Here is a 23,827-nt window from a genome sequence, read left to right as displayed (position 1 = left end):
TGCTCAGGAAATCCTCCACAGAGAAACAGGAGCTTGGCCAGCATCCTTCCTGTGCCAAACCTAAGCCACTGTGCTGGGAGTGAGGAACACGGGGCAGGTATCAGCTCACCTTGTGCAGAAGGAAAGCGACTCCTCCGTCCTGCACACCAGCAAGCAGCTCCAGAACTCAGAAATGGAAAGGACCTTTTCAGCAACGGGCTGAGAAATCCCAAAGTCTGCTTCTATTTCAGGAATTAAAGATCTGGATTCACATAAGTGGATCATAAGAGCAGCTAGTCCTAAAATATGAGCATCGTTCAGGGAAGGACCCTGCAAGACAAATGGAAATAATGAACTGGAGAAATAGAATCACCATAGAATCACCAAGGTTGGAAATAGATGTGTTCCATTTGTAACAGAACAGCTATCTGCAGAAAAATCTCAATGAATCAAGTAGGGCAACACTGCAAATATCCACTGACCAATTTGCTGCAATTATAACAATTGAGCAGCTGAGAGGCACCAGTTAAAGTAAACATGTTCATATCTCGGAATGAATTACCATACCACAGCAGCACTTCTGCTGGAATACATTCCACTTGCATTCCTGAGAGCAAGCCCAGGCTATTTTTCTGAAATGAGAATCTTTGGATGCCTGAAAGCCAGTGAGGATCCTTCACTGTGCAGTCCAGACAGGTAGATGCCCTGGAAATGGAGCCAGGATACCTTTAGCACTCTATAACCATAGGATTTTGGTCTGGAAAACTAACCTGGTGATAAATAAGCTGGCAGAGCCTCCCCAGGAGGGCAGGTATGAGACTCCTATGTCCACACATCATCTTCACAAACAAGGAGAGACACGGCCCCTGCCTGCAGAAGGTAAAAACCATATCAACATGTTGCTGTTTGTCTTTTTATCCCCAGTAGAGGAAGTGTTTGGTTAGGGGTTCTCTAATGGTTAAGCCCAATGAACGTGAGCTGTACTTGCCCATAAATACAGGATAATTACCATTATTTTTAAAGGCTCAAGGGAAGTGTCATTTCTAGAGCATCTGAACTGAAGACCCCTACAAAGGCACGATCTCAACCAGTACCCTGCCTCAAATAATTGACCATAGGTAATCAAAGAAGGGTTCTGAAACAACATCAAGGAGAGGAGGAAGCTCCCTGGGGCACAGCTGCCTTTTTCAGACAGCTAGAATAAGAGGAGCAGAGGCAGAGCAATGAACAGGAACATAACACAAAAGGAGAGTAAAAGAGAAGTAATATGATTAAGTCCTTTTTAAAAAACAAAGGAAGGGAGGGGCTTCCCTATGGGGCATTCCTGCTTAGCTGATAGCAAACAAACCAACTTCAGAGGATATTGGATGGGAGGATAGGTTTAGAAAAAAAATTCTGGAAAGCTCTTGTTCATCACAGCTCCTTTTCATATAGGCTTTCAAACAGGTTTGCCTGCTCCTGTGTCACCACGGCGAAACAGCATAGAAGAGAGGTAAAGATGCACTGGTTGCCAAAGCATGCTGTGCTGCACAGAAGCAGCCACCCAGCGCAGCACTGGCAGCAGTGGGGATCCCAGGCATTCTGTCAGGACATTCTGTCAGTACACTGGAATTCTCCAGAGCGTTTTTCCACTGAGGTGTTGATTGTAACATTGATAGTCTTCCATCCCATCATGAAGGAGATGGCATTAACAGAGTCCTTCCAAAGCAGGGCAGCAGTGCAGGATGCGTGCCACCCCTCCTCCCTCACATAGGGCACAATCAAACTCAGTCAGTTCCAGGGGGAAGAAGAATTAAGGCAGAGAGAAGGTGTATCATGCTGCTCTTTCTTTGTCCATAGCTCCAATGTCTCATACATTTCATACTAGATATGGCATTAGAGACAAAGGCTGAGGTGCCTGGATCTGCAAGATACTGGATGTGCCAAAAATACACCCCCAAGCACCCTGTCAGCAGACAAGTATTCTTCTCCTGATCTTTAGTGTCAGCCAGCAAGTAATTCCTGGACAGAAGGAAAAAGAATGTGCTTTGTACCTCAGCTTTGAGCTGACAGCACCAACCTCAGCACACAGAATTTGGAGTGTTTGAATGCACCGTGGTGGAGCTGAAGCAGAGGCAAATGCCACTTTTCTGAAGAGATCAGTAACAACCGAGGAGAAACACATTTTATTTACTCTTACACATCAAAGCTCGTTAGTTCTTAGTTCACAGCAACTCAGAATAAAGCAGCTTGCAATTGCCAGGCTAGCACTGTGATATGAACACACAGAAGCCCCTCCTGGCCTCTGGACAAACGCTGGAATTTCACTGTATTAATCAATTTCCATTTTCCTACTTGCATCTTACCTGTCAGGAGGGTTAAAATAGGAAGCAGCAATCAGGTTTTGGCAGAAAGATGTCAGCAGAAGATCAACGACCTGGAATAAGAGACACTGCTATTTCCTCTTTGCCGAGCTGGATAATTAGATCTAATTGTGCTCTGTATGTATTATGTTTCCCCAAGTTTCATAGATCCACTGGCACTAATAGGAGATGGAAAGTTAAGCCCACCACAGCCCAGGAATGATCCCAACATACAGCAAGTATCTAGGCAAGTCTGGTGAAGAAAACCTAGCTCATCACAGGCTTGGTCTAACAGAACATATCTCTGGATCTCTCCACCAGACATCCAATGACTTCCAGGAGGTGAAAACATAGGCACTGTCTTTACAGGGCACTACGAAGCAGACAAAAGGAGAAGTGTATTTCCTGTTTGCTGCAGATAAAGCAGCCTTGCACAAATAGCATCCAGACGTTGTATGCAGGTGTGCACCTACCCAATGTGCCATTTTGCATCTCAGAAGGATGGTACTCACGCTCTGATGACAGGGTTCCAGACTGGGGTCAGAAACATTAACTTGGATTCTGGAATTCAGAGCGGCAGCTTCATTCTCATCACTGTTGTGACCCAATGCACTGGAGAGTCTGTCAGAAATGACTGCAATCTGTGCTGGCACATCTGTGAGAGAGTAACAGGACAAGAGAGGAGGCAGGACAGAGGGCATGAAAGATTTATAACTCTACATGAAACAGAACAAGTGAGACACATATTCTAATTGATCAGAACCCAAAGGATGCTATGAAAAGCTGCAACGAGCAAAAAATATTAGCTTGAACACAGCAATCATCTTCGTTTTAGAAGACAACATTATTTTTTTCCACAGTACTGTTACAAACACACAAAAAAAGGAAAACAGCCTTCAGAAGGGGGGGTTGAGTCAAGGCAAGCTCCAGGAACAGAGCTGCATCACGGCAAAGATGTGTGCAGAGGTGAGCAATCACAAAGATGCAGACCTGAAGTTCCCAACTCAAACATGAAAAATACATATTCATAGCTGGATTACACTGATCTGAAAGACAACGTCTTCAAGCACCAGTGGGAAGTAACCATTGCTGTTGCTTTGGCTATTAGCCATGTTTTACGAATACAGCAGTCAGTTGGGGGTAATTACAACTTGCCTTCTTCCGTACCTTCGTGTTTAGCCTGGTCCACAATCAGCACCCTCAGTGCAGCCAGCTCAGCCTTCAGGTGCTCTGCAGGCTCTTTGGAATGGCTGGATTCCACTTTGGATTCCTCTGAAGAAACAAGAGGGAAGGGCAACTCATCACTCTTATGTTTTTACAGTTCTTACATTATTCTGAGTGCACTGAAATGGTTTATGAAGTGTGTTCAGCAGTCCTGCATGCCTTTTCTGCAAAAGTCATTATTTATGTTTTCCTATAAATTGTAACAGATCCCCCCCCAAAATACTGTCAGCCTGCCACACACGCAGCCTTGTTTTCACATTCAAAGTATGCTACTTGATTAATCATTTAGGAGCTTACGCCTAACTTCAGAACAGAACTCATTTGATAAAGAGAAAAACAACAAAAGATGTCTCCTTTCAGTTTCCATTCCGTTTTCTTTAGCTCTCTGCCCCACATGGAAACATTTGCTGTCCTCTAAAGCCTGGAAGCAGAGTTTCAGAACACAGAAGGAAACGCTGCGATGCAAACATATCACATCATCAGCTTCTCCTTCCCCAGCCCCAACACCACGTCACATCTTCAGGTGTCACACACAACCACGGCGCTTTTCTTTTGTTTAAAAGAAGACAGTGAAAGAAATTCCTTTTCCCACTAGAAACAGAGCCACAACCAACCACCCGATGCAGCCGCTCAGACGGGAGCACGGGGCAGGGATCGCTGAACCAGCATCGTTACAACCTCAGCTGCAAAACGAGGTGCGAGCAGCGCCGTCAGCCCCGTGAGCAAGGATGAGCGGCGGCGAACGGGGCGGCTTTACAGCTGGCTAAGAATGCTCAACGCTGGGTCCGCGCGGGAGCCCCGCAGGCAGACGGGGACGCGGGGGGCAGCAGGGGCAGCAGGGCCGGCAGTGCGGGACGCGGGGCACGGAGCGGGCCGTACCGCTAGGGGTCACTGGCAATACGGCGACCCGCAGCCCGGCGGGATGCTGCCGGTGCCGCACGAAGCGATTCCTCAGCTCTGCCGTTTCCAAGACAACCCCCGCAGGCAGCCCGCCGTACGTCTGCGGTTGAACAGGACTGCTCGGTCACGTCTCAGAGCTACGGCATCTCCAGGAGGCTTCAGACAGCCGAGCACGCAGGGCAGCAGCCCGTCACACAGAACAGCAGCACCGCTAAGCTCCAGGGAGGATCTGGCGTAAGCCTGTGCTGGAGGTGCTGCCCGTTATAAGATGCAAGGGATTGAAAAAGGCGCTTGCTGAATGATAGGGCTGTTCATGAAACACCTGCTGTGCCAGTAATTGGGCTGCAGGGATGGGAGCTGAGATGAGATGGCTCCCACCCGTACGCTGTCACATACAGCCATCCAGGGGGACAACGGTGAGATCGGGCAGCAGCAGTGCCACTGAGGGATGGGCACAGCAGAGAAGCCTGCAAGCTGCAAACATAGCAGTGTGCTGGAATTGGAATCAAATCAGCCAGCTCAGTCCTCATCTGCAGCCTCAGCACCGCGCAGAGCTGCGGACAGACTGCAGAAATCCCACTTGGGCAGGACAGGCAGGGGAATCCACTCAGGCAGCAGCCATTGCGTGCCTCAGTGACAGAGAGCACACACACATTTACACAGAAAGACATAACCAGCAGCCACGTGTTGAACATTTTCCCTTGTGTGAGAGCATCAGCACAAATATTAACAGTTCTGCAAAGCGATTGTAAGGACATTTTTTGCTGTTTTACCTTGTAACATTTTCTCCTTCCTAGCACGACAGGCTTGTATGTATGTGGAGTACAAGTTGGAGGGTATTTTGTCAGCTCTAAAATCATAACAAAAAAAGACATTTAGTATACGACATGATCACATTCAACCTTCATCTTTATTAATTCAAGCATAAGGAACAGCTTTGCTGTGAAGCATAATTAGAGGCTCCAAAGCATCTGAAGCATTTCTTTTAATCATCTGCTGACACGAGGGCCGGAAATGCGTATCCAAGGCTTTGGCTGCATTATGCAAGTGCAACACACACTGCCCCAAAACAATGCTACAGACAGCACACACACACTGATACCTAATTCATATATTGTGGATGTCTGAGATCTGTAGGACTTAGACTCTGTAGGAGTCTAAGTTGTGTGACATGAAGTATTCACACATCTCAGATGGATGGAGATCCAAGTCCAACCTCCAACACCTGCTGGGCAGGCAGAATAACTTTGCAGCTTCTCTTATATCTTTATTTTTAATAAGATTAAACTTTTTTTCTTTTTGTCAAACTGGAATTACAAGGCAGGACTGAATGTTTCATTTGTAGGCAGCATTGTGAACATTCTCCCTCCATGTTAGGTTACAGAGGAATTACTGAGTGTAAAATAAAGCTCTTTCTGCAAGGCAGAAAAGTGCTTTTAAACATCCACACAGGATGGGTTTGAGTTCTGAGAGGGGCTGCCATCTCCTGAGACATGAGCCTGCTTTCTCTGAAGAACAGCTCAAGAAGCATTACCACACACTCAGCTTTCATCCTCCCCTTCTCCCATATCCCCTCCCCAAAGAAAGCAGAGCTCTCCACAGGGGGGCTCGTCTTCCTATTGAAATTTTATGTTCAGCAGCATTCTCCAAAGCTGGCATGAAAATGTGCCTGGCCTGCAGGCAAAGGGCTTGTGGGACTCCTTCCAGATCATGGTTTTAGAGCAGCCGTTGGGCTAATTACAGAACTGAAGACATTTATCCACACAGAAAAGCTATTCCTTCCACATCCTGCAAGCCACAAACAAGTCTGGCCACGCAGCTCTGCCAAAAGGGTTGGCCAACAGACAGCGTTTTGTAAACAAGGTGTAAAGCTTCCAGCCATCTGATGTTCAGAAGCTCAGGACACAACACTGGGGAGCCTCAGTACCTTTTTAAAGAATCTATGAAGGCCATACGTGCATCCGGGGTTTTAGGGAGCTGCAACAGAAAGGCAGGCAGGTTAGGTGCAAGTCACCTCTCCACAAACAGGCTGCTAAGCAGGATCCAGAGAAAGGAAAAAGTACTAACCACACGTGGCCTGAGCAGAGCAGGAAGAAACCAGGAAGTGTAATAGGGCCGCCTGAAAATACTGAGGCAGAAAACAAAATGTGAACAGCCAGAGCTGTGAATTGCCATTTCATCATGTCAAAAATGAAGCTGGTTCCCGCAGACAGAACAGCGTTCATGGTGGCATGAAAAGCCACAAACAAATCAGGTCACCAAATTATTTTTTTTGTTCATTCTAGTAATTGTGGACTTCTCTTGCGGGCGTGCGTACGCCTCTTTATCCTCTGCAGAAATTACTTCAATTTAGATGACTGCTGAGGAAATGAGTAATGTGAAAGAATTTACCAGATCTTCCATTGCTGACTTCCTCATTGTATTGTTATTTTGATTTGGATCTGGCTTTTTTTTCCCCCATTATTATTGAAGATAATTGAGTTGAGAAGCGTTATGATACCTGGCTTCTATCACTGATGTTGGGATCTTCCTTGTGTTTTCAAATATCTGAAGGGCTTTTTCAACGTCACGAAGTGCCTGGCCCTGGGGCTGGCTCACACAAGAAACAAAGGGAGACAGATACTGTGAGAAGTCAGGGATGGTGATAATCTTCCCTGCTTGTTCATTCAGAGTTACTGACAGTTGTCTGTGCTGTGAAGTGACTGAACAAACACAACTGAATAACTACCACTACTTGATAAGCAGTGTAAAACTGCAGGACAGAGAAACCCGGTCCTGGACCATCAGCTTGCCACAAGGCTGTTATATATAACAGCTCTTCTGTGTCAGCCCAGAGGTCCATGCAGCTCTGTACCCAACTCCTGCACTGACAGCAGCAGGTATTCCTGTTCAACACGTTCTTTCTTCAATACTCCTTCACAGGGGTGATACTTTTTCTGTTCCAAATTTTACTGTTCTTCTCTTCCACTCATACACCTGGAGTTAAGACTCGTATTCTTCACTTCCAGCCTCTGCTGCTAGAACTGCACTCCATGCAGGATGACTGTTGTCCCAGATTTCTTTTGTTCAAGCCATGAGACATCTTAACAACCTGTGCCAGTTTCTTACCCACCAAACTGATAAGTTGTTCTACCAGCAGAGCCAACACAGACCCAGATCCTACAGACGTGTGGCTCTGTGTCTCCCAGTCTCAATAACCTCATTTCCTCACACCATACAGCACCATTAGATTATTCTTTTTTTCCTTAAATTCCTACCAACAGAATGAGCCATTATTTTCCACATCCCACCAAACAGGATGGGCAAGGATTAGCCAGCACTTCCCTGCCTTCAAACAGCACATGCTGACTAGGTGGCTGATTTAGCTACTGCTTGGCCACTAACTAGCTGGCTAATTGCTGAGTTCCTCTGCAGTCAGTCTGTCCTCCATGCAGGTCTAATTTTCATGAAATCCAGGGTAAGTTTCCATATTTATGACCTTTAATTCCTCTGTCTTGAGATGGAAAAGATTTAGCAGCATACTCAAACTCAGTAGGAATGGCAGATTGATAACTCATACTTGTACAGAAAAGAAGAGCATAACAGGTGAGAAGATGGTTGGAAAGATCACCAGTACCTGCATGGATTCATGTGTGGAAGACAAGTCTTCGTAGAGCCCCATATCTTCTATAGCAACCTGCATGAGGTTACACAGACACGGGCATTGTCACTGCACAGCTCGTGTTTGGACAGATCTATAAGGATCTCTTTCCAAAGGGACAGTTTTTACTAACCTTGAGGTCAGCCAGTCTGGTTTTAGCCAGAGTGATGTACTCCAAGAGAACAGAGCGATGCTTTGTTGGCACAAAAGGTGGGTACATGATATGGACCTGAAATGTAAAATTCAGAACAAGATTTGCCATTTTTACAGGCAGCAACAGTAAAACTCTAGTTAACTTTTCCTCTCAATTACCTCAAACATCCCCAAAGAAGACATTACTGCTTGTTTTAAGACAGTTTCACAACAACTGACATACAATTCTCCCCCAACAACAAGTAAACTCAAGCACTCAATCTCTTAAATATAACTTCACAGAAGGGATTATCTTCTTCTTGAGGAAATAAAAGCATCTTGCTTATTTCAGGGAGAAAAGGTTTTGCATAGAGCATTGGAAATAATGCAATTGCTACTAACAACAGCAGGAATGTGCTCAAAGGCACACAGCACAGGTATGTTTATTCTGGAGCAGTTCTGTAGCCGTCTTCAGACAACCATTTCTACCAGCAGCTTCTCACCTTTAAGTATGGGGCTACTTCAAAGGGCACTAGCTCTGACAAGAACTCAAAGAGGAAGACCAGAGCTTTCTTACTGCTCCCATGGTGGCTGCTAGCATTCCCAAAGGAGGCCTGGAATAGATAAAGTGACAACAGAGCCTTTCAGTTTGGAAAGAATCAGCATCCGCTGCACTCATCCTTCATAAATCCTACATATCTCTTACAGACATCTACTTTGCATCAACAGAACCTTTCTGCAGAAAAGACTCCAAAGAAAGTTTACAGAAGTCTCTACAGAAGTTTCTTTCTCCAGTTTCCATGTCAAGCTCAAAGTTGTTCTCGTGTGCTACCATAGGAACGCTGAGAGAACTGAGACAAGGCAACACCAAAATGCAGCAAAGGACTGAAATTCATCAGGAAAACATTGTTGGAGGTTTAGTCTGGGCACTACAGGAAAAGTAAGCCAGTCAGCCTATACAAAATATTTCAGAAAGTAAACTGGTTACATCCTGAACACTTTAGAATGTGGAGATTTGCATACCCAGAATACCTATGTGTTTACAACTGAAAGCTAATTACCAATTATCTATAAGGTCAAACACACCAATTACAGCTGCATGCAAACATCCAGGAAATAGGAATGCTTCATGTGCAACAACCCACAAATTATGCAATCATAACACTGTTGGTTATCAAGATACTGAAACGTATCCAAGCTGATGATTATAACAGGATTTACATGTCTGCATTCCTGACAAATAACTAGAGAAGGCAAGATGTACTTGAGAGATGAAAGGAGGGAGGACCAGAGAAAGCCAAATGAATATATTATTTGCAGACACAAAGGGCAATAATAAATATTACATTATTCCTAATACCAATACAATCACTTGTTACTTTGTTGGGTTTTTGTTTCTGTTTGTCTTGGCTTTAAATTCCTGGTGATCGAGTCTGAAACCAGGCTTTTTATTTATTTGTGTGTGTGTGTGTGTGCAGTAAAGCATTCCTTATGCACAGGTTTCTCACATACTTAAAGATTACCAGTCAGGTCTTATTTAGTCTTACCTTAAACCACTCAGAGTAAGGCATGAACACAGCAGGGCCCTCCAGGGCAGCCTGACGGGCTATCAGGAATGCAGTGATCATATTTTCCATATCATAATTCTCAAAGGCCTTTATCAGGAGATGGCTCAGGAGATCTAGAAACATAAAACAGTAACCTCAACCTTTGCTGTATACAATTGAGCTACGGTAGACTAAATGAAGACAAACATCTAATGAAACATCTGCCCCAAAGGATCGTGCATTAGAGACCCGTTTATGTTTTTTCAGTGGTCAAACAATTGGGGATTTCAACTTGCAGGAACTACAGGGAGCCCAGCAGTGACATAATCAGTAAGGCACCCTAACAGCAAAGATAGAAGAATTCAGAAGAATTAAGTAATCACTGCACCACATAATCATAAAAGCAATTATTAAACAGTCATTCTTAGCTGTACACTAAATTAGGGAAGCACCAGGCACTGGTATTCACATCACAGCTGGCACAGAACACCTGAATGGAGAGGGTGAGTTCCTGTGGTTCTTTCCCTTACAGAAATGTCAGAGCAGAAGTTATGAACTTGCTGCTGCACTTGGATGGTTTCCTCATTCAGTACCTGAGGAGCAAGAGGCACGTGCCAGCCTGCAGGCTTGCCAGCACCCACTTACCTTTGAACAACTGCTCAGCCTCAGCCTGACAGACCACCAGTGTGGAAACACAGGACAGGACGTGCTGCCAATTCACTTCATGTGTCTCCAGGACTCGCTGCAGCTGGCAGATCGACTCTTTTGCACTGAATGCCACAAACAGCTGGGAGGGAATGAAAGCAACTCTGTCAAGACTAACATGTGGATGCTCTTGGCACAAGCTCTCTTGCGTGCACCTTTTGCATCAGCTTTGCAGGGCCAGATATTATTCTGGCTTGGAACCAGCAATGGCTAAAACACACAGGTGTCCCCCAGCTCTTTCAGAAGCAATCTCATATTCTGTAATAGCGAAAATTTACATCTTCAGTTATTATCTTTGTACTCATTTGCATTGCTGCACAAACAAAAATTCCAGTCGTACTTTCCCTTCAAGCTTCGTCCTGCTTGCAGCTCCTGGCAGCTGCTTCAGATTCTGCAATGCACTGTTTTTAAATAATCCCATTCCAGATATTTTAATGAATACAAGATCAACACAGTGATGTTCTCTCTGCAAAACCTGGAAGACCTACTTTGCAGTACAAGGTAGTGAGCAGCGAACACGTCCTTGTAAAGCTCCACTCTCTCTGCTTGTGGATGGCATCAGACACTGTACTCAAAAAAAAGGAGCACGTTAATAGTTGTCTCCTCAGCAACAGATTTAAAAAGAATGTCTACGACACAGAACTTCACTACATAAGATTTCCCTTTAGCTTTCACAGCCACAAACACTAAAAGCTAAAGCTACCTGGTGAAACCCTTTCTCTCCCATTCATCTTTGGAATACAAACTACACGAAGATGGACTCTGTCATTTTACTACAGCATTCTCATCTCAGAGCTCTTCTTGGGATCATGCATTCACCAACCAGCATAATGCATGCAGAGAGAATCAGCAAGGAAGCATCTTTTTCCTCAAAGATCTCTTTCAACTGGAAGCCAGCAAGTGACCAGCTCTTCCATACTACCTGTGAGGAGCTCTAGATTGTAGCTTGGAGTGATAATATTTCACCAGAGATTGTGCAGCCCCAAAGTAATTTCTTCCTAAAGACAACTTTACAATTAGCAGTCATGGACAGAAGCCTTCCTGCAGTCATAACTGATCTACCAAAATGAAGTGAATGACAGACACCCAGTGAGCAGAGGAAGGCTATGGTTGGTGCTTCAAGCAAGACCTACAGGGACGCAGGATTTCAGCCCCAAGCTCTCTGCAGTGCCAGCTCTCCCATCCAGTTTCTCCTTTGGCCAAAACTATTCCCAGAGGCCACAGCTCTCCCACGCCTGCTCCACAAAGGCTGTGGCAGATGTTTCTCCCAGCACTTCACGTGAGCTTTTGGCTGAAGCTCTGCCTGGAGCTGCTGATTTTCCACCTTAAAGTTTCCTCCTGAACTACAGCTCTCTGAAGCCCAGAGTCCAGATGAACCTTTCATCTCCTTTGGCACTGTGAGGGTGGGGAAGAACCAGGAGTGAGACAGCATCTCTGCGCTCTGCTCTCCAGGCTGGACTCCACTCAGCCACTGGCTGGGATAGAGCTCCTGACCCACGACAAACCCAGAGACACTTCTGCCCCCCAGTTATTCCTACCTTTCAGCAGTGGGTTGTAGGTAAGAATCTCAGTCAGGGTGTGTCTGAAAAACTGCTGCAAGGAATCCGGATGAACTGCGCTTTTATAGATGGACACATCAAATACATTCAGCCTGCAAATGACAAGAAAACATTCAGAAACGATGCACAGCACTACAGTCAGTCCTCCCTTATTCAGAGCAACAGTGTTTCTTACCAGAACCTCATCGCTTGCAATGTGGAGACATCTTCCTCCTTCTCTTTACCAACAGCATCGAGGACCCCTGGTTCCCCAAAGTAAAAACACAAAAAAGGCAGTGAGAAAAGCAGAAAGATTTGTGACACTACACTAACAGTTAAGGTGACCCCATTAGGGAAACACACCATTCCTCAGCATTAAAATCTTACCAAAATGTCTCAAAAGTAACACTGAGGCTCAAAAACTATTAACATTAACCTTGAACCACTTTAAAAGCATTCCCACGAATGTGCTAATAATTAAGCCATCTAAAAATGGACAGGTATTAATATTTAATTTCCAAACCTAATCCTCACTGTGCAGTGCACACATGAGTGCAAACACTGCAAAGCTGTGCTGGGAGAAGCCTGGAGGCAGAGATTTGCACATTTGTGCCTTGAGACAATGATCTTCACCATCCTCAGCAAACAAAGAGGGCACTGCTGTGAATGCCACACATTTGTGACTGTTTCATGTTGCCTTTCTTCAGCAGCGCTCCTTTAAAGCAAGGCCTGTCCTAGGGTGACCAGTGGAGGTCAAACAGGCAGCAGCTCACACGGCACGTGGTCCAGACTGTAAGACTGCACACCTCAAAGCCCACATGCTGAGATCCCAAACTTCACAGGATGCTGCTGCAGTAATTCTGTTTCTGGTCCCAGCCCACCTTCAAAAGCCTCCTCTTCCAACAGTAAAAACGTTTGCTTCGTTCATTAGGAATTGTTCATTAGGATCATTTCAGTGATGCACTCTGAGAAGGAAATCTACCAAATCGAGGCACCAATACTGGCATCCCTCACGTGCCTTTTGTAGGGCAGTCCACAGGGCTAGCAAGTAACACTGCCTTCCCCTGCAGAGGAATGCTTTCAGGTTAAGCAGGGGCGAATGGAGGAAAGGAGATAAGCTCTACTTATCCTTAGGCACAGGAGTTCAGTGCAGCAAGATCAGTGCTGTGAAGAACAGTGCTTCCAGGCTACTGTCAGCCTCTGCTCCCCCTGTGAGCAGCTTCATTCATCACGAATTATTTTACATAAAGCATCCTCATGTTCTTCAAAGCAGCTGATGAGTTAAGTGAAACTCCTCAAAGATGACCCGACAGCACGCACTAACAAAAGTATTTCATAGAAAACATGTCATGTATTTTCAGATAGACTGCAAGGCAACTGGTGGCAGCGCAGGCTGCAGAAATGTGAAGGTCAAATGAAGAGCAGGTTAGTGCAGACTCCACCCTCCCTGCCAGCAGCCTGCCTTGCTTCCCCCCACATCCCTCTAGTCCTGAGCTTATGAGGGTTATTTTTCAAGTGCCAGCGCTATTAAAGGGTCACCTGAGATGGAACTCATACATATTAAATAATGAAGCACTTCCCTTGCAGCTTTCCCTTTTTAGAACTGCTCGGCAAGGTCTGCAAGGCATCTGTCTACAGGCAGTGCTGTCTGCAAGACACAGGGTGAGGGATCAGGCTGGCAGTACCCACGCAGAGATGCAGGAGGGATGTTTGGGAGCAATCTTTGTGTTGCGTCCTGGCTTTTGGTCATTTTGCAACAGACAAGAAGTGCTCATCTTCGCAACAGCACTGAGCTCGTTGCTGAAGCGTGACAGCAAGGAAAGGGGCAAAGTGATGTCCGTAAAAATAACAGCAGCACACAGTCAGATCAGGCTAACACCGTGGTCTGGAGCCCACGAGGAGCTGTAAGTGAACATTTCTGCAGGCAAAGCAGTGCAGTGGAAACAGCAACCTGCCACGATATCACCAGTGACACACGACACAAAATCCTGTAGTGTGTTCAGTCTTTCTGCATCAGGATCCGCACTGCAAAGGAGGCACTGCCACCCCTGAGCTCTCAGCAGCAGCACAACAGGCACGTTGTGCACGGGACAGCTGAACACTGCCTGTTTGCAGGCTGCGCACGTACATCAGAGGTCTTTGCTCTACATAAAAAAAATGAGGTCTCACAAAACACAAGTTTGCAAATCCAAAATGTGAGACAGCAGAATGGGCTGCTGGCACATAGCTTTGTAAATTCAACGTTTAATTTAACAAGCAGGATAAGTTAACCAACCCTCTGTGCTGCTGACGGTTGGACTGCTTCCAACAGAGCTTGTTGAAAGCCAGCTCAGATATCTTTACCCAATGTTGCAGCTGGGAGGATCAAAAAGAACTAGCATGAGAAACAAGAAGTTATTTGTGGTGATAGAAGAAACTCACTTCACAAAAGTAAAGAGGAAAATGGAGACACACAATGTCAGTGACATAAATGTGTACAGAAAGCATCCCAGAAAGAGAATTTCTTAGAGATTTAGTATTGAGGAAGGAAATTAAGTTAGCAAACAGCAGCAACTGCTAAAAGTTACAAAGCACAAGAACACTTACATGTCAGCATTCTTTGTAAAACAGCATGGCAGATCTGTTCAGAAGGGACAAATTAAGACCATTTAGTGTTGAGAACAGCTGAATTTCATGCAGAAAAGGCAAACTGACCCGACGAAAAGGTTTTGTCTCACTTGATTTAAAGCTCAACATCTACCTCAGGTTCTGGTGTAGAACACATACAGAGAGGCAGAGGGGCAAGCATTTTCCATGCTTACCAGCATTCCATGCCTCATATACAAACGGAAAGGAAAGAGCAGTCAAGGTGAAAAACCAAAGAAGCTAAAAAGTCCTTGACAAGTCACCTTGGAGAAATTCTCCCTAGAAAGGTCTCTGCTCTGGTTTCAGCATCTCCTCCTCACCCACTCCTAACTGGAGCACTGCCCAAAATCTCTTTGTTGCTCTCACTCAGATTGATTTACAGCCAGAAAGGCAGCGCCATACGAGGTATCCACTTCTTTAACCAACCATTTTCATCAGTTTCCTTTTGTCCTTACATGGGGGACCTTCTTCAATTCCAGCTTTCTCCCCAGCTCTGAAGGCTGAAAGCCATTCTGAAGGAACATGATCGCAAAGTCTGCAAATCAAGAAGGAATCCGTGTTACAGCATCCCCACTCATTAAAACCACTTGCTCTTTCCCCTCCCAACGGGACTGCTGTCTGAAAAGCTTCGCTGGCTACACAGCACAGTCAGCAAGACTGCTCAGTGCTTTTCTTTTTTTCTTTCATGGAGTAAAATTACTCCTGGGCAAAAAGAGCTTAGAGCAATCAGTGCCAAGAAGCAAAGGAACTGAAAGGATTATTCAGAACAAGCACTTTGTAGGTCTGTCTCTCTTTTACCACTGCAGAACACGTGTGAGTTTCACCTGCTCAACTGACTGAGCCAAAGGTCTGACCACAGCCCTTCGAGGAAACTGTGCCGTGATTTTTTTCTAAATAAAAACAGAAAGTATGTTTCCAAATAGAAAAAAAAAAAAAAAAGATGGGGGGAAAAAAGTATCAGCTGCTAAATATTTCTCATTAGAGATATTTTGGGCACTTTGCATAAGCATCGTGTTCTTTATCTGATGCGCTGTCACTGCTGGCCCCACACATCTTGCAGCTCTACTTTCTTTTAGTACCGCATGTGAAAGAGATCCAGGAATTCAAACCAAGCATCTCTTAAGGGGAAGAACTCACTAAGAATTAAATGTAGCACCTTTTCTGAAGCAACATCAGAAAACACCCTGCGAGGCCCCATCCTTCAGCTCCCAGCTCCCACCAGCACAGCGTTGGCTGCAGCCAGACCCTCTCCTTGCCTGAGAGAATGCGCCCCACATTCTCTGTGTCCTGGGGGGGCCCCTCTGCCCGCTCACACAGGGCACAAAGGCTGCTGCACAGCCACTCCTCCGCGGCGCGGCCATCCACACTGCTGGGAACAAACAGAAGCACATTCAGTTCAATCCCTTCCACGTTTCCTTGCTTGGTTTTTCATTCTGCTGTCCCCTTGGTCTCAGGAAGGAGACGACCGTGTGAGACTCTGCCCTGTATGTCAGATTGCTGTAAGCTGGTCCAGCAAGAGCTTGAGTTGCCTCCTAAGAAGATTCCCAAACAAACACAAACAATGAAAAGCAATACATGTGAAACCGCGTGTCCGAGTTCCATCATTTTTGAGGTCTTCCAATTTAAAATCTTTTCAGATTTTTCGTTCTGATTTCTAAGTCATTTGCATAAAAATGCTTTCCAAAACATTAAAAAAATCAAACTCTCTTCGGTTTCCTTGAAGTACAGTGAGCGCTGAAAGGTTTCTTTCCTGTCCCATTAACAGACAAGTAAACCAACATCAAAGGCTGCACCAAAGATTGCAGTAATATTCTTTCAATGCCATAAAATAACGACCTGAACTTCAGGAGGAGTAACTGATCCTCCTGGTTAGCTCCATATTGGGAAAAACAAATCAACCCTTAGAATTACCATCCTCTGGAGATGACCTCTGCCACACCTCACTGACACAGTGGTTTTACAGGACAGAAGCAAGACTTCTTGCCAAGAACAGCCCCAATTCTCACTGAGTTTCCAGGCAGATCTCAAGGCACAGCCAGGTGAACCAAAGGGCTGGGTTAGGAACCATCCCCACACGGCCTGGGATTTATCCCTACACTCATCTGGGGCAGTGGAACAAAGAATCAGGTAGAACATTAACTAGAATGGTCTTTAGTGGCAGTTCCCACCCAACCATCCTGTCCCACATCACAAGTGATTCAGCAGCCCTGGAACAAGCAGTCGCCATGCCCTGAACGGTGCTAATTAACACAGAGTAACCTCTCAAACCCCGGCTAACTTCTTAAATCCTGCTAATCTGATCACCTGCAAGCATCTGACTGTATTCTTAGTCCAGAATACTCACGACTAATCCCTGATTACATTTCAATAGGCTTTAAGAGATTTAAATATGTGTGTAAACCTCCAAACCTCCACTCACCTCTCCAGCAGCTCTGCCAGCCCAGTGATGCCATTTGTGTGCAGGTGCCACACGGCCTCCAGCACTGGAAGGTCCTACCAAGAAGGTCACGATTTGGTCACAGCACATAATTCACACTTAATGTTTTGATAACAATGTACTAAAGAAATGGAACCAAATTTCGTTGGTCACCCAGCCTAGGATCTATGGATGTTTAAAAACTAACATATCAATACCAGGTGAGGAAAAGTTGTGTTTGGTTTCTCCTCCCTACAATCACTGAGGGCTAGGCGCATCGTTCTACATTTCCACGTTAAGTCATAAATATGCCAGCCTTCACCCCCTGGCTGAATCCTAATTCTGAATAGACAAAGGAGCAGTGGTATCCCAGAGAACATTTAGAGCCTTGCTCACTCAGAACCAATAACAGATTGGAGAATTACCCCCTAGTTCTCCCCTTGTTAGCTTCTGTGATTCAGTTTTGCTCTCTCAAACCCATTTCCCTAGAGGAGCCTACAGAGATGCTGCAGCTATACAAGACAGGCCTATGGGCACAGGGGAGCAGCAACCACCACCTGAGCTGCTCCTGAACACCAGGCCAGCCATTGCCACAGTCAGCACCAGGCACTGCTTTGGTGTGGATTAAACCTTTTCCACCTCCCTGTAACATCGCCTGCAGCTCCCAACAGAAGAGCATGTCCTGGAGAGCATCCTGTGCCAGCAAAGCTCCAGGTTGCACCAGGCAGGGAAAATGGTGCAGCAGCAGCTTCTGCTCCTTCCAGTCCCAGTACAGAAACTCTGACCCAGAAACAAAATGCTTTCCACTCCTTGCAGGGGAAGTTCTGGGAGCAAAGCAGGCAGCAGCAGCCCTCTGCACTGACTCACAGCTGCTTTTCAGCATGACCCCAGCCTCGCCCAGTACTTCGTTTTCAACAGCTTAATCCTTTACTCTATCAGTCTCACTTATACAGCAGCACTTGATCTCCGTGTCTACCTGGGAACAAGATCTTAATCAGCCCTTAAAACACACGGAATTCTATTTTCAGCCCATGAATGGACATTTGAGACTAGAGAGCACCTTCTTATCCAGATGGGTCAGTCTCCTCACTCTTTCCCACCACAGCAGCAAGCAACCAAATTTGTCTGCTTCACAAAAAGTATTCAGCTCTGCCCAGAGCTCCACTTATCTTCAGAGAACAAACCACCCAAATGAAATGAAGACAACACATTTGTGAAACAATCCGACTTGTTATCAGCCATCCTATTTCTCTCATGCCATTTGCTGCATGAACTCACTCTGGCTTATCACAATTCCCAGATAAATAAAGCAGGGAGCCAGAATGCCAAAAGGCCCACTGAGTGCTACTGGCAAAGCACACAAAGGGCTACTGGGACCATGGGGACCCACAGCCAGCTGGGAGATCCTGCGCTGATCTGGGAACCTGTGCCCAGATGGGCAGTTATTGACATATTTCATTGATAACAGCAGGTCAGTGAAGCTAAGCAGAAAAGAAAATACCCTCCAAAGCTTGTATTAACTGCAGCAACACCCCAGGCAAGCTTAATCCCATGCTGTATCTCCAGATCCTGTGTTTTCCGTGCCTCTCCTAGAACCAGCCATGCTCACTATGTGCAGAAAGTGTTTAAAATCTCAGGGGTGAGCAATGGAAAAAACTGCTGCAGATCACAAAAAGACACCAGAATGAGTGGAATGCAGATGGCAGCATTTCAGTAGTCCAGCTTAGAGTTCTCTCTGTCCTGCACAGGTCAAGAGGGTTAAAAGCACGCTCTCTGATCCCATAGCTGAAATCTAAATGGCAAACATTCCTTTGTGAACTCTCACCTTCATTTTCCAGATTTCCTGACAGAAGTGTGAGCGACTGAACACGTTGTTCTCCAACAAATCCTTGGCTGTTCGAAGCAAGCAAGACAACTTTTCCTGGAATCACCCCAAAAATGAAGCAGACATCATTTCCTTTATAAATAACACATTCTTACAAAAACAATTTGCTGGGTTTTTCTTTCCCCCCGTTTTGTGGTTTTAAAGACTTGAATAGCGAAGAGAATTGCTGATGAAAGGCCCAACCTTTCACCTTAAGGCTGAGTTAGAAGCTGACAGCACTGGCACCTGACAGCTCCTCAGGGGGGACGTGAGCCAGCAGCCATGGCCCAGGTTCTGGGGAGAAGGCCATCACCACTGCAATCTAAGACTGATAAAGATGGAACAACAATAACAGACACCGAGCCACACCAGGGAAGGCTGGAGCACACCAGTGGTGATTGCATCTTGTTGTGGAGAGATGCTCTGGCAACAGCAGGAAAGCTATCAAAAATGAGCAGCTTTCCATAGGGGAGAAGAGTGCCACGTATCAGTGAGCGGATCAGATACATGAATGAGTGATCAGCCTCTTGGCTCCTGCATGCCTGGATCTTTATCAGAACAGAGGGCTTATCAGTCTTTATCAGTCCAGGATTTAAAGTCAAAATCATCAATACTGTTTTCTTGATAAGCAAAATATAAGCTGCTTTGCTTACTCTCTGGTCCAAGTTCAGCAGAGGTGCTTGAGATGGGCTTGCAGAAGACTGGCAGATCTGCTCGATTTTGGTAACAGCATTTTTGGCTGCCAAAACTGCAGCAGGTACACCCAACCTTGAGGCCTGTTCCTGCAGAACAGAGACTTAAAGAAAAAGAAAAGAAAATAAACAGAAACTTGACATCGTGGGAGGAAAAAAAAAAAGATGCAAGCACATGACTGTGAAGAGAAATTCCAGATCAAAACACAGAAAAATCAGATCTTGCCAGGGACGCCATTCACTGGAGAAGTAAGAAACGAGTAGCTGAATGGCAGACCAGGAACAGTGGGAAGAATACAAAATTGGAATTGCATTTAACAGTCAGAAATCTGGTGTGTAAAGAACGATTCCATTCCACCTCATCTCCCATCAATGCTCTGTCACTCACCGATAAGTGATTCTGATGATGACTGCTGGTGCTCTATGCCACCCTCTCCAGCTGGCTTGACTGAACCTTCTACCTGGAAGCAAAACAAAAGCCTAGCAGTCTTACATGTCTTTTACACACACATGCATCGATCTGTTCCTTCTACAGCATATTTAGCAGCTCTGGCGTTCTATGCAGAAGGAGCAATTGAAATGAAATTAAACCATTACATGGCCATGGTAAACCTGAGATTTCAGGCCATCATGCAAGAGGCTGAAGTACAGTTATCTTCATTTTAAGCAGAGAAAAATTGATACAGGTCAAAGTGATTCATCCATAGCTCCCAACAGCTCAGCAGCAGCACCAGGATTCCTGTCTTTCAAGTCTCAGCAGTGCAGCCACAGTGCCACAAATACCTAAAACAACAAAATATTGTTTCCTTTTCTGGTTTGTTTGTTTTTGCTCTTTTTTTTTCTGATACAAAGAGACATTCTGTAGAGGAAAAAGCAATCCTGCTGCTGAGCCATGGGAAGTATTGGAACTGTCCATGCAAAATCAAAAACATTCTGTAGTGTGTGTGGGGAAGAGGCAGAGCACAGCCAAGACAGGATCTTGGCTGAAGTCTGTGCATAGACAAATGACACAGGCTATCCTAATGACAGCCACAGAAGTCAGAAGCGCTTGGTAATTCAGAGAACATCGAATCACCTCTCCAGATTTTGCCCCCCATCTGCACAGAAAGCCAAACCTGGTGACAACAGAGAGGCGCTGGGTTTGCCCTGTCCCAGAGCACGGCCCCAGGATGGCCCTGCCTGCTCCTACCTCCAGCAGGAGCTCGCTCAGCTTCTGGTGACGATCCAAGAGGCGCAGAGCCGCTGCCTGGAGCTCTGCAGTGCTTCCAAAGCTGCTTTTCCGTTTCCTGGCTCTCCCTGCTGAGAAGTTTGGGTTTGTTTAGGAGCCGAGGCTTTGTGCCCCGGCGCCCCCAAAGGACAGCTCTGCTGATGCCGAGGTTTGAGTCCATCGCCCAGCAGCACCGCGGAGCATCGCTGTACAGCACAGGGCCCTCAGCCCACGCCGTTGATGTTGTTGCAGGCCGGCCCTAAGACCCAAACCGACCCCAGTGCTGCATCAAGGACACAGGAGGAGCACCAGGCCTGGGAGCGGGTGCGCGAAGACGGGGCTCTGCGCCGGGGTGAGCACGGGGTGAGCATGGAGCATGGCGCAGGCCCGAGGGGAGGGGAGCTGAGGGCAGAGATGGGACATCCATCCCTCCTTCCATCTCTGCCGTGCTGCAGGGAGCACCGGGAGCACCAGGAACCCCGCACCCACCCACTCCCCGAACCCCGCACCTACCCAGCAGCTCCCGCAGCGCGCTGCCACCCGCACCCGCCATCACGGCGCGCCCGCCAAACCAACCCCCCCGCCATGCGCCGCCATTGGCTGCCGCCGGAAGAGCGCGTCTCCGCCTATTGGCTGAGAGAATAGTGGGCGTGGACCTGTCATCGCTCCGCCATCTTAGGAGTGGCGGGGGGGGGCAGGAGGCCGCCATGTTGGGAAGGGCAAAGTGAGACACGTTGGGGTGTTCCAGAAACGTGGGGATGTGGGACTGAGCGACGTGGTCAGAGGCCATGGGGGAGGTGGGTTGGGCTTAGGCTTGAGGGTCATAGAGATCTTTTCCAGCCTGAACGATTCTGTGATGCTATGGAGGTGGTAGGGGTTTCAGAGGGAGCAGCGTCTCTCAAATGCCTTCCAACAGGAATTTTGGGCTGATTCTTCCTGGGAGGCAGTTGGCACCAGCCAGGATCCAGCACCGCTACAGGCAACGCCAGGACAGCGGCGTGCTCCTGCCCTGCTCCTACCGCACCCGCTGTGCCTGTGACCGTCCCCAGGTGACACGTGCCAGGTGACACAGGGCGGCGGCAGCTCGTTACACGGGGAACAATGAACAACCGCAGGGGATTTCCCACTGGGAGGCCGTTTGCAGACGTTAGGGATGTGTCTGCCCACTGCCATGCTCCGGGACAGGGAAGTCATCCCCCACCATGTGCCAGTCTGAGCAAATCCCTCTGTTATTAACATCACCAGCAGGTTGCTGCCTTGCTGGTTTACCAGCTTGCAGAGAGCAGTGCTTGCTATATTTAATCCCTCCGTGCTCTATCTGGGAGGTATCCTGAGTTAATGCAGTCTGCTCAGGGAATTGGTGTTAATTAAAATATTAATGAAGAAGAATCTAGAAAGGAAATGGAGCTTGAACAGACACTCCACAACTCAATGAGCTGCTCTGTGGGGACTCGATGAGAGGCATTTCAGAGAGCAGCAAATTGGGCAAAGCCATCTCTGCGATGGCCATAGTGGTGAGACCCCCCAGAAGGGTTGCCAGGAGATGCTGTGGGTGTCCCCTCCCTGCAGACACCCAGGGTCCAGCCAGGGGGGCTCTGAGCACTGATGGAGCTGTGGGTGTCCCGGTTCATTGCAGGCAGTGGGGCCAGGTGGCCTTTAGAGCTCACTTCCAACTCAAAGCACTCTGTGGTTCTATGATGTTGGCTTCCTGTGGCTTTGGAATGAATTATTATTGCATAGGACAAAGGACACCTTGAAGAATGTATTACCTGCAAACAAACACTGCCTGCTGCAGGCTTCTGGGCACAGCACTGCCACGGCCCAGCCCTGCCACGCTGCTGCATCACTGCGTGGGGTGCTGGGAAGTGCAGAAATCTGATGCTCCTGCAGCACTTTGCAACCTTCTCCCAACCTGTTCTTTTTTTCTTTTCTTCCCTTCCTCCTCCCCCCCCCCCCCCCCCATTTCTTTCATTTTTAATTAAATTTCCCCTATACACATACACGCTTGGCTCTGTTTGATTTTTTTCCAAGGCAGTAACTTTTAATTATATCTTGATTACACATTAATTACAGTTGTACCCAAAGCAAAGGGCTCTGCACTTTATAATTCAAATGCCCTCCCCTGTGTCCTGCGGGCTGAATTACCACTGCCCCACTGCCCTGCACCAACCCACCGTGCCTTCCTGGCTGTGTGTTGGGCTCAGCACCACTCTGGGCAGCGTGCTCAGCTTTCCTCCCTCTGCTGTTCCAAAGTAGGCTGTAAAGCCAGCTGACAGCAGGGCAAATGTCTCATTCAAATCTCAGCAGTTTGTGTGCAGAAGGTGAGATGGAGACTTGAGCATCTGGGGAGGTTTGGATTGGATATTAGGAGCAGTCGGGCAGTGGCACAGGCTGCCCAGGGAGAGGTGGGGTCACCGGCCCTGGGGGTGTTCAAGGACTGTGGAGATGTGGCACAGAGGGATGTGGTTATGGGCATGGTGGGGTGGGATGGGGTTGGGGTTGGGGATTGTAGAGGTCTTCTCCAACCTGAATGCAATGATTCCATACTGACCTTAGCTGGTGCCTCCACGTCACGCTCCCGTAGAACTTGGGCCCTGTGAAATGCCCCATCTTGGTGCCTTCTGCTGGCCCCAATCCCATACACCAGCGGTGAGCTCCTTCGCAATGGGTGATGTGGGAATGCACAGGGCCACGTGCTGCAGGCACAGAGCCGAGGGATGAACGTGAGGAAACACCTTGCTCACAGCACTCTGTGAGTCCGCAGGGATGGCCCCCAGCCTTCCTGGCTCTGAGAGCCACCAGGGCTGTTGCGTCCTTGTGACCGTTCACCTGGCTCACGGCGCATCCTCAGGCGGGTTGGCCCCGGGAGCTGATAGATTCCTACGCCTCCGGTCAGGGGCTGAACGGTGCAGGTGACAGGAGCCACGCCACATGTCACACACCCTACACCCCGCAGCCTGCACCCCGTCGTGTCCCGCACCCTGCACGCAGCTGCGTGCCTTGCACTGAGCACCAC

The 23,827-nt window shown here is 47.2% G+C and overlaps 1 protein-coding gene across 2 annotated transcripts in view; it reads right to left on the bottom strand.

Annotated features, from left to right (window-relative positions):
- Window positions 1-21,364, bottom strand: part of FANCA (FA complementation group A) — a gene marked incomplete at both ends in the record, with an annotated part of 32,343 nt that extends 10,979 nt beyond the window's left edge. The window contains 26 exons of one of the 2 annotated variants that reach the window (XM_079541605.1): window positions 110-309; window positions 750-849; window positions 2,325-2,395; window positions 2,834-2,976; window positions 3,489-3,593; window positions 5,219-5,295; window positions 6,373-6,422; window positions 6,513-6,573; window positions 6,946-7,034; window positions 8,062-8,121; window positions 8,219-8,314; window positions 8,721-8,831; window positions 9,765-9,898; window positions 10,410-10,551; window positions 10,958-11,034; window positions 12,008-12,120; window positions 12,204-12,270; window positions 14,594-14,627; window positions 15,088-15,167; window positions 15,889-15,998; window positions 17,052-17,125; window positions 18,874-18,969; window positions 19,566-19,708; window positions 19,993-20,065; window positions 20,794-20,903; window positions 21,325-21,364. In XM_079541605.1, coding sequence (XP_079397731.1) covers window positions 110-309; window positions 750-849; window positions 2,325-2,395; window positions 2,834-2,976; window positions 3,489-3,593; window positions 5,219-5,295; window positions 6,373-6,422; window positions 6,513-6,573; window positions 6,946-7,034; window positions 8,062-8,121; window positions 8,219-8,314; window positions 8,721-8,831; window positions 9,765-9,898; window positions 10,410-10,551; window positions 10,958-11,034; window positions 12,008-12,120; window positions 12,204-12,270; window positions 14,594-14,627; window positions 15,088-15,167; window positions 15,889-15,998; window positions 17,052-17,125; window positions 18,874-18,969; window positions 19,566-19,708; window positions 19,993-20,065; window positions 20,794-20,903; window positions 21,325-21,364 — 2,456 coding nt within the window. The remainder of the gene's footprint in view (window positions 1-109; window positions 310-749; window positions 850-2,324; window positions 2,396-2,833; window positions 2,977-3,488; window positions 3,594-5,218; window positions 5,296-6,372; window positions 6,423-6,512; window positions 6,574-6,945; window positions 7,035-8,061; window positions 8,122-8,218; window positions 8,315-8,720; window positions 8,832-9,764; window positions 9,899-10,409; window positions 10,552-10,957; window positions 11,035-12,007; window positions 12,121-12,203; window positions 12,271-14,593; window positions 14,628-15,087; window positions 15,168-15,888; window positions 15,999-17,051; window positions 17,126-18,873; window positions 18,970-19,565; window positions 19,709-19,992; window positions 20,066-20,793; window positions 20,904-21,324) is intronic. The other variant, XM_079541606.1, reaches the window with a different exon arrangement.
- Between the last annotated feature and the right edge of the window lie 2,463 nt (window positions 21,365-23,827).

Source organism: Tetrao urogallus (genome assembly GCF_951394365.1).
Source record: "Tetrao urogallus genome assembly, chromosome: 12".
NCBI classification, from domain to species: domain Eukaryota; kingdom Metazoa; phylum Chordata; class Aves; order Galliformes; family Phasianidae; genus Tetrao; species Tetrao urogallus.
The sequence above is the reverse complement of the archived record's forward strand: the minus strand, read 5'-3'. Positions and strand labels throughout refer to the sequence as shown.